Raw genomic sequence first — 10071 nt, 5'->3', positions numbered from 1 at the left:
TTTTTTTTTTTTTTTTTTTTTTTTTTTTGGTGAGAAGTCATTGTATGTAGAAGTGCCTAACAAAATACTTGGTACACAGTAAGCACTCTTAAAAAGGTATTACTGTTGGCACAAAGTGTGAATGTCTGTAATGCCACTGAATTGTACACTTAAAATTGGATAAAAGGGTAAGTTTTGTGTTACATGTATTTTACCACACATACAAAGAGAATATTACTGGTCCTGGCCATCATCTCTCAATGCCTGAAAGGTACCAGCCACACCTTCAACACTGTGTGACCTGAGGGCAGCTTAACCGAATTGACCTTGAGTCATGGAATGTTACCACACAGGTCTAATCTGACCAGCCCACCCCCCACCCCCCACCAAACTGTGATGCTCCAACCCATGCAGCCTGGGACCGCAGTCTTTATACTTGTCCCACTTCTCCAAAGCTTCTCTTCAACTTCCTGAGTTGTTTTAGCAGCAAAAGAGATGGTGGTGAATTTAGACCAGAGCCCTAACGGTCTGATCACACCTACACAATGGTATCCAGTGTTCTCCCCAAGGTGGAGCCCGTGCCTCGGGTGTCCAGGGGACAGAACAAGCTCCACCTTGATGTCGTGTTGCCCTGGTTTCTTTTTCACCACTGGGCAATCTGTGCTTGGTCTATAACTGTCTCAGTGCTCAGCCACAGAAATGCCAGTGCTGTTTGGCTTTAATTTTTACCCAGGAAAAAGACGACTTTTGAGAACCGATACCCATCTTTCCTTTTTTGTTTTTAAAGTCCATTTTTGAGGCTTAGGCTCTGGAAGAGAGTGAGTGCTATGATATACTGTTTTGATTTTATTATTTTGGTTGTGGTTACTGATGTTGCTAAAACCATTTGAGTGTATTTTATTCACAGTGAATGTCTATCTTTAAAGATTCTGTTCCAGAAAATGAGTCTGTCTTTGAATTTCCCAATTTCAAATTTCTGTGGGATGTCACGCTAACAGCTTTTTCCTTTTGGAGTCAGGGGGAAGGGGCTGCAGGTGGAGAGGCATCCTGACCTTTCTATCCTGGTGTTGCTGTTGTACAACAATGTCAGCATATTAATACTTAACGTTAAGTAAAAGGGTAAATTTTGTGTTACATATTTTGTACCACACATACAAAGAAAAGCATTGCTGTGTCTGGCCATTGTCTCTTAATGCCTGAAAGCTACCAGCCACATCTTCAACACTGTGTGACCTGAGGGTGGTTTAACCAAATTGACGTAGAGTCCTGGAAGTTAGCACAGGGGACCTGTGGTCTGCTTCTTGTTAAGGAACCATCCCATTTCAGATGTGGTTTGTCAACAAAAACAATAGGCAGGTGAAGAGCCAGGTGACCCGGCAGTAAGTAGTTTGGAAGAAAGAGCCCTTTGTGGATATGAATTGCATGTGATGCTGTTTTCTCTTGGTTATAGCAAGCGGATGAGACCCTGGACTTTGAGGAACAGATCTTGGAAGCTGCTAAATCCATTGCTGCTGCCACAAGCGCCCTGGTCAAATCGGCCTCGGCAGCCCAGAGGGAGCTGGTGGCCCAAGGAAAGGTGGGTAAAGCCGCTGACCACATGGGGGACACTCGACGTATGGAGAGCCTCTGAGGGCCCAGGAAAAGAGCTACAAGCCTTTGTCCTATCCAAGGAAACACATGCAATACCTTCCCTCCCTGAATTGCCACTCTCTGTGCTGACCGACTGAAAACTACAGAATTCAGACCAACAGAATAAGAGGTTTGGCTTCTGGGCCTCTCATCTGCTTCTTGTTAAGGAAAGCAGCCCATTCCAGGCAGTGATTGGGGCCTGAATGAGACATTTATATTCCCACTGTACATTAGGCTACGTAAAGATGTAAACTGTCATATTTTCCTGGTGGGCCGCTCTAGAAGCACCGCAGTCGGCGGCTTTTATGATACCACTTTCCAGCTCCAAAGGGCTCCGTTTGTTTTCAGGACTGGAGAGCTGAATACTGGCCAACTTTGCAGTTAGCACTTTCCTAAGTCTGCTGGTGAAAGGGCCAGTCGGATTTTAATTCTGCGGTTTCTTCAGCTTTATCTTTAGTCACCCATTTGATCTACTTTAGCATAAAAGCATAGTTGTTTATCGAGGATTCAAAGGATTATTAGTACATTAGTAATTCTGGTAAATGGAGCAGTCTTCTGATTTAACATATTCCATGTGTCTTGTGATTTACATACACGTAGAACCATCCTATCCACACTGGCTTTCAGAGAGCCTCTCAAATGGAGAGGCCCCACAGAAACGTGGCCAGTCGTGGGTTTGGGAAATGTGGTCACCATCATTGCCATTCATTTCTGTTTGATATTAAAAGGCTTTTGCTGTCAGCGTTCAGATAGGTGGAGGCGAGTTGTGTCTGGACTCGAGAACTCACAGTACGGACGGGAAGGCTGTGCCTGACCATAGGCCGTGCATCTTCTTCCAGGAAGTCTTGTGTGTGCTCGGCCACAGCTTAGTCCAGGCTGCATACCTTGAATTTTCTCTTAAACCATGGTGTTGTATGTTACTCAGTATTGGTCCGTGTCCGTCTCCCCACCTGGCACATAAGCTGTTCTCTCCATCCTTCCCGTTGATCCTCTGTAGAGCCAGCATTCTGCCCACCTTGTCCTTCCTGTACTCAGCAAGTTCTTGTTCGCTGGTCAGCATGTAAAGACCACACATGTGTCATTGAACAGAACAGCCTATGTCAAAAAAAAAAAAAAAAAAAAAAAATCCTGGTTATTTCAACATTCATAAAGGGCTATGTGTCCAACACATTGCTTAGATACCAGAGAATCCAACTTGGATATGGCAGAGTCCCTAACTGCCCTCCAAGGAACTTGTGTTCAAGCATTTAAAAAGTTGGTGACGGAGGTTCAGCCAGACTTGGGTGAACTATAGGATTATAGGCAGGACCTTGGAGTTTTACCTGACATTCAGCAAGCCCTGATATGGCCCTGTCATTGTTTACACACCCCCAATTTCATATTCAAATTGAGATACTCATCTCTTACCTCATCAGGCACGTCCCACAAGCTTGAAAGTAATTCCTCCTGTCGCTTCTCCCTCTAGCTGTGGACAGAAAATGTTCTACTTGCTGCCGTGATTTCTAAATAGAAACAGAGATCCGTATTTCTTCCAGCCTCTTATTTCTCTCCCACCCCTGACAAAATGGTATTTCCTTAAGACCAGGGTCTGCACTTAATTGTACCAGAGGGAGGTACACCACACTTTTTTAACATCATCTGCCAGAAACACAGTGTGGTTTTCAGGATCAGTAATTGGGAGAGATTTAAATTTCCCTTAGACCATGAAAAAAGGAGGCCTAGTGGCTCCTGCATTTGAAATGGAGAAAGCTCGGCAGAGGAGTAAGTGTAGAAAGACAGCCCCAGGCCATCATTCCTGAGCCGTTTCGGAGAAATGCAGTACCTGGAAGCTAAATGGAGCCATTCTTAGCATTTCCCATTGCCTCTTGGTGGCGAAACCTGCCAGGATGTGCTGTGCAATCTTGGCATGGCTTGAGTCCCACATGAGAAAGGTTGCTCCATTCTTAGGCCTGTGCTGTTGGCAGGAGGCACCAAGTGGGGTGCACGTCTGGTTCCTGAGCAAGGTGTGGGGACGAGGGGCTGCGAGCACTGGGGCTGCCTGCCCCTCATGGCCAGTTTCTCAACTCTCCTTCTCTAGGTGGGCTCCATCCCTGCCAATGCTGCAGACGACGGACAGTGGTCACAGGGGCTGATTTCTGCTGTGAGTTGCCTTCTCCTTCCTCCCAGTTCACTTTTTGGGTCCCCTGAGGGAGGTTTGGGCCTTGGGTCACTTCTCTGTTGACTGTCCCCAGGCCCGGATGGTGGCGGCTGCGACCAGCAGTCTCTGTGAGGCGGCCAATGCCTCTGTTCAGGGACACGCTAGTGAGGAGAAGCTCATCTCATCTGCCAAGCAGGTCGCCGCTTCCACGGCTCAGCTGCTGGTGGCCTGCAAGGTGAAGGCCGACCAGGATTCAGAGGCCATGAGGCGGCTACAGGTAATGGTCACTGATGCTGGTGGGAAAATACTCCTGTTGGAGCGGGTAAGTGTCACCAAAGGGGACCAGCCTCACTTCCTTGGCATGCCGCACCAGGCCTTCCATCAGCCAGCTCTGTCCACGTTGCAGCCTCATCTACTGCGTGCGTCCATACATCCTCCACTGCTGCCCCCACCAAGCTGCCACTCTCCGCGTGTGCCTTCTGGTCTCATGCCCTGGGGCCCTGCTCCTCACCAGCCCAACCCAGCAGACCCCTACTTGTCCTCTGTGACTCATCTTCAAAGTCCGCTGTTCTGGAAAGCCCTCCCTGACTCCCAGTGTCTGGGCAGTTTATCCCTCCTCTGTCCTTTGAGAGCCCCTAGGCAGACCACTCAGGTTCCCATCACATGTTACCACTGCAGGTCTGTCCGTGAGCAGGTTGTGAGCCTCTTAGATGCAGATACCACACCTTCATCTGTGCCTCCCTCACACGTTACTAACTCGGTGCCTGCTTCAGAGGCGGCCTTCAGCCAATGTCTGCTACAGAAGGGAGTAAAGGAACTGAGGTTATATGAGACTGTGGCTGCTTCCCAGAGCCCAGAGAACATGTTAGGAAGGTAACAGTCAAGTCCTTCCCAAAGCACGTACATTTTCCTGATTGCGTTAATTGTAAAAATATTTTAAACACAATAAAAGAAATGCTTAAATGAAAAAAATCACACGGCCCCCAACATCTTCATATATCAAACGTTATCATTGTTTTCTGTTCATTTTTATCTACATATAAAATAATTTTGTCTAGTTGTAATAATCATGGCGAGATACATTCTGCTTTCTTTTTACTTAACATTTTATCATATGTATTTTTTCCTTGAAGATAAGGCTTCATTAACTTCTCTATGCAAAGCTAGCTGGCCCATTTTTCATGAGTTCCATTTTTAATGATTGCATGATATTGCATCAACTGATTATGCCAGAATTTCTCTATACTTTGGACATTTTGTTTCCAATTTTCAAGTTTTTTTATTATAAGTGTTAAAATGCAGATCGTCTGTATTGCTAAAAGTGTGTTTACATCAGTCATGAAGCAAATCATAAATGGCAGAAATGTTTGAATAGTTCTACCAAAGCTCAGAACTCTTGTTTTATTGTGAAAGGCCTAAAGTGCGTTTCTGTTGTTTGGGACTCTTGAGTCCCTCTCTGACCCACCTCCCTCACCTTTCTTTGATACCTGGGATAAACCCAGGGAAAAATTGAGGAGCTGTGTGTTTGTGAATATGTGATTTCTAGGTCTGGGGGACGTTTGTGAGGAAAGCATCCTGAGTTAAGAGAGACCTGGTTCAAGTCCTGCTTCTGCCATTTATTAGGTGCATAATCTTATATAAATCACTCAAAACTTTTCAGGGGCTTCATCTGTAAAATGGGGATAGAGCCATCCACACTGACTCTTGTGAGGGTCAAATAGGAGAATGGATATGACAGTGCTTTGTTAGGTCCTAAGGATTTACACAGATCGGATGCAGCATCACTCTTGTTCCCATCATTACCGATTTAACTGGATGCTGCAATGTTGTGTTTGAGCCCCTTATAAATGACTCAGGAGTTCCCTGGGGCTAGATGGACCTAGGTGCAGATCCCAGCTGTATAACTTGCTAGCTACAAAATCTTAGGTTTCTTAACGTCGGTTTCACATCAGAAAAGCAGGCTGAAGATTTCTGACCTGATAAACCCTTTGGCGAATACGCACATGGTGATTACTTGTCAAATATTAATTGGTTCCCTTGCCATCCTGTGCAAGCCCTCGTAGTTTGCACTGGGCACTTTAGTTCACAGACCAGGTTGGGCAGTTAACTTTGAATGAGAAGAACTCTCAACTTTCTGATGGCAAACCCTCAAGCACAAACCTTCAACCCTGAGGGGGTGCTGGACAAGAAATACGAGAGGTTTAATGAAGCCTTAACCACTTTTAGAAGAAAATTCCAAACCGCAGCTGGCATGTCCCTGGGGACATGCTTCATGAGCATTAAAAATAAGCCAATACAGGCAACAGCCCTTAAGGAAGACTGAAAAGCTCTTCTTTACCTGTCTCTAGCAATCGCTCCATCTTAGAGCCTGTGGTGCAAAGCCCAGCTGAGACCCGAAAAGTATGTGCAAAAGGCCATAGTTACTGTGAGGCTCCCAGCCCTCCCACACAGGGGTAGCCCTTCGTTCCCTCAGAGCCTTCAGTGAGCACCAACTGTGGACAGCCACAGTGCCGCTGCTGGGGATGCAGGGACTCCAGTCACCGTCCCTGCCTTCAAGTTGCTGACTGTCCAGGAGGGGACAGCCAGCCACAAGCATGGTAAAGGCTGCAGTGAGGCCGGCACAGCACACTCCAGGCCACACAGGGGGAGAGGGCGTGGGTAGAGCTAAGGGAGCCAGGCGAAAGTGATGTCTGCGCCAAGTCCTCAAGTATGTGCTAAATCAGATGGAGGCCGGGGAGGTGGTTTTCCAGACCAAGGAGGCAGAATTCAGGCTTGCCTCTGTTAACACACATATCACATTGCTGGGAATAATTTATTAAATATTTACATAATTGTAATTCCCCTCAAAAATGAGTGTTCCTCGAGAGCCAGGCACTTTGTCTCATTCATCTGTGAGTGACCAGGGAGGTTCCGGTGTTGGTAGAATCCATGGATGGATGGACTGACAGATGGGTACTCACTGGCTGGAGAACTTCATGTTGTAATTGGATAATCAGTTGACTCACAGTCTCACAGACTGTACCTTCATGTCTGTTCTTGCCAGGCCCAAATGGCTGTTTCTAATGATATCATGTATGTTTTGTTCACTCGCCAGGCGGCAGGAAATGCTGTGAAAAGAGCCTCAGACAATCTTGTCCGTGCAGCCCAGAAGGCAGCATTTGGCAAAGCTGATGATGACGATGTTGTAGTGAAAACCAAGTTTGTGGGGGGCATTGCTCAGGTTTGTAATTAAATCAAGAAGAGTGTTTACTTCCCGAGGTCGATGTCAGGTTATAACAGAGAGACAAAGGAACAGTGACTTCAAGATGAAAGTTTATTTCTTCCTCATGTACCAGAGATGGTGTGGTGTTTCCTTCATGTCTGAGAGCCACGTCCATCTGCCTTGCTATTTCACCATCCCTGAGATGTTACCTTCGGCCATGTGGTCCACATTGGCTCAGTAGCTCCCTCAGCTTTCCATCTGGCAAGGAGGGGAGGCCATGACCCTAAGCTGCATGTGACAGCATTACTTCCTGTCACATATGTTGGTCAGCTCTCTGCACGGGAGGCTGGGCAGTGTAGTATTCTTTTGTGAGTAGCATTTGCCTAGATAAAAATCAAGGATTCTGTTGTAGAAAAGAAGAACAAAAGTGGAGGACGGCAGTATTATTTAAATAAAATACATTTGGGGCTACTGCCCACTCCAGACATTGGGCTCCACAGAGAGGGAGTACTTTCCCTCTCCCAGAACTGTTACAAGAGCAGCTGGAATTCTGACTTAGGCAGGATGACATTTTCATGCATAGGAGTGAGGAGAAAGCTCTAGGAAGTCACTCTAGGAAGTCAGGCTTGCACTTTTTGATGGGTGTCCATCTCGTAAATCCATTTTAGGGGACTATTTGTCCGCACCAGGAGCACTGAAGTTACTCACACCCCATGCCTGCCTTAGCTCTTCCTGAAGCACGCCCTGCCTGTGTTTGGCTATGCGCTGCATGTATTTTTACCAGAATGTGTTTCTCATGAGAAGGTTCACAGCAAAGGGGCTCTGATCAAATAAGGCTGGAGAATCCTGCATTCAATAACCCCGCCCTGGTAATGATAGTCATTAGCCTAGGAAAGGCTCTGGAAAGCCAGGAAAGGAACTGACTTTGCTTTTTTTGAACACAGCTTTCCCTTTTCACACGATACCTATTAGCAAATCTTCCTCAGATCACACCTTAAAAGCATGAAATAAGCATTTGAGGGCCATCTGGTGGTTCAGGGTTCCGCTTGAGCTTTGCCCATACCTGGACCAGGTCCTCCTCCACTGGCTGGGTGACTCCAGACAAGTGGACCTACATCGCTCAGCTTCAGATTTCTTCTTGGAAAAACAAGACTTTCAACCGGGCGTGCTTCACAGAGCAGCCACGTCAGTGAAGAGTGTTTGCACCAGAGCCTGGTACTACATAGTAAGGCTGTAGTAGATGTTTGCTATTAAATCACCGGGCAGAACCAGCGTGTTTTCATGGCTCGGCTGGGTTGTTAGTCTCAAAACCCAAACAGTGACAGAGGCTGGTCTCCAGAGCCAAGACCATTCCCGATGTGCTGCAGTGCCCCACGGTCACGGGAGCTGTGGAGCTCACATGAACAGTGGGGTTGGGGGAGGGTTTTCTAGAAAGCGTTAGGTCCATCCAGCTTGTTGCTTTCTTTCTAGATCATTGCTGCCCAGGAAGAAATGCTAAAGAAAGAGCGAGAACTGGAAGAAGCAAGGAAAAAACTGGCCCAAATCCGCCAGCAGCAGTATAAGTTTTTACCCACCGAGCTGAGGGAAGATGAGGGCTAAGGTGCAAGCCCAGATGGCGAGCCCCAGGGGATGGCCCTGGCTGAACTGGACAGTGTTCCTGAGAGGCTGGGCACTTACCTGGAAACTGCCCACCTCCCCCCGGGGTGAGCCTGGAACCCTGCGTGCTTGTTCTCACATCTCTGTCCCGTCGGCACCGGCTGCATGATCGTGATGTCACACGGTACAATGTCCTACCCACAGCTCCTCTGCCGCCTCCCCTCGTGCCTCACTGTGTCTCAGGAGAGAGAGGCGCACGTTTTGTGGACTGTTACCAACAAAGAAAAGTCAGTATTATGTCGTTCTCTGACACTTTTGCTTTTGTTGGTCCTTCTCTTAGGCCTGCTCCTGGACCTCTTTGTGATATCGTAATAGGGAAAAAATCACTGATGTCATAGAATATTCTTCTTCCTCTCAGGAGAAGACGGAAGCTGGAGTTGGACATGGTTCATAAAAGCCAGAAAAAAACCCGTGTGGACTCCGGGAGGGTGACTCAGGTCCTCCTTCCATGTCTTGAGCACTGGCTCACCCAGGGGGTGAAAAATTCCCGCTCCTGTTTGCACGCTTTCTTGCCTCCGTGTGTAAGCTCCTTGTACAACCTAGACCCATCTTGTATTTTGTGGCCCAGAAAACTGAACAATTATTTTTTTCCTCCATAGTCCAAAGGGCAGAGTTGTGGGAGGCCGTCAGGGCTTGGTGAGCAGGGGCTGTAATAAAATCTGTGGGCTCCTTACTCTGCAGAGGCTGTTTCAGTTCATACAGAGTCATCCACACAAACCCACGGCTCCCATTTGACAGTCAGTGGAACGCTCGTCTCCTGAGTATCCAGGGTGGGGATTCTGCTGGAATGAAGAGCTTCCTCAGTGACTCATCTTTAGGTCCCACGCTGGTTTCTATGCCTTCAGAATGGTCACAAGCCCGGATTGGAAAGCATCTGCTTACAAACCTGTCACCTGCCCTCCAACCCAAGATGCCTTTTTTTCTGTCTTGATATCTAGAAAATCTAAATGCATCCTAAAATCAATGTGAACCCTTTAACAAGTTAGTTTTACTTATTATCACATAAGTGAAGACGTAAGATTTTTTCAGAGTTCATTTTCTGGATGTCACACTTCCACAATTTTGTATTTTTCCCCTCTTTTCTTTCCCCTTTTCTTTTCAGAGCCCACCCATGGGAAGGGCACTGGAAGACCTTGAATTTACCCTTAATCTGCGCCTTTAGCCAAGGCAGTGCATGGAAGATGAATGACTTTGACAGAGTCTAATGCCAGGGAGCAAGAATGTTTGAAAGAATTCACAGTGGGGGAGGTAAAAGTTAACGGAAGTACATGATTTACAAAACTGGTAACAGTTAAAGGCACTCACCCTCTGCCTCTCTTTCTGGTGTGCTGTCGTGTCTCAGACTCCATCCACACTGTAGTTCAAAGTTCCACCGACGGGGGAAAGTGGGTGCTTTGGTCCTTCAAAGATACCACCTTTCGACCTTGCCTCATGATCTTGTTTCACCAGATTCTAGCCCATGTCATGG

General features: G+C 47.0%; 1 protein-coding gene across 1 annotated transcript in view; it reads left to right on the top strand.

Annotated features, from left to right (window-relative positions):
* The window catches only part of TLN2 (talin 2), a 474484-nt gene extending 465070 nt beyond the window's left edge, over positions 1 to 9414 (top strand). The window contains exons 55-59 of the mRNA XM_026455077.1: positions 1430 to 1555; positions 3686 to 3748; positions 3840 to 4022; positions 6840 to 6965; positions 8418 to 9414. Coding sequence (XP_026310862.1) covers positions 1430 to 1555; positions 3686 to 3748; positions 3840 to 4022; positions 6840 to 6965; positions 8418 to 8546 — 627 coding nt within the window. The 3' untranslated portion in view covers positions 8547 to 9414. The remainder of the gene's footprint in view (positions 1 to 1429; positions 1556 to 3685; positions 3749 to 3839; positions 4023 to 6839; positions 6966 to 8417) is intronic.
* The last annotated feature ends 657 nt before the right edge of the window (positions 9415 to 10071 follow it).

This window comes from Piliocolobus tephrosceles, chromosome 6 (genome assembly GCF_002776525.5).
Source record: "Piliocolobus tephrosceles isolate RC106 chromosome 6, ASM277652v3, whole genome shotgun sequence".
NCBI classification, from domain to species: domain Eukaryota; kingdom Metazoa; phylum Chordata; class Mammalia; order Primates; family Cercopithecidae; genus Piliocolobus; species Piliocolobus tephrosceles.
The sequence above is the reverse complement of the archived record's forward strand: the minus strand, read 5'-3'. Positions and strand labels throughout refer to the sequence as shown.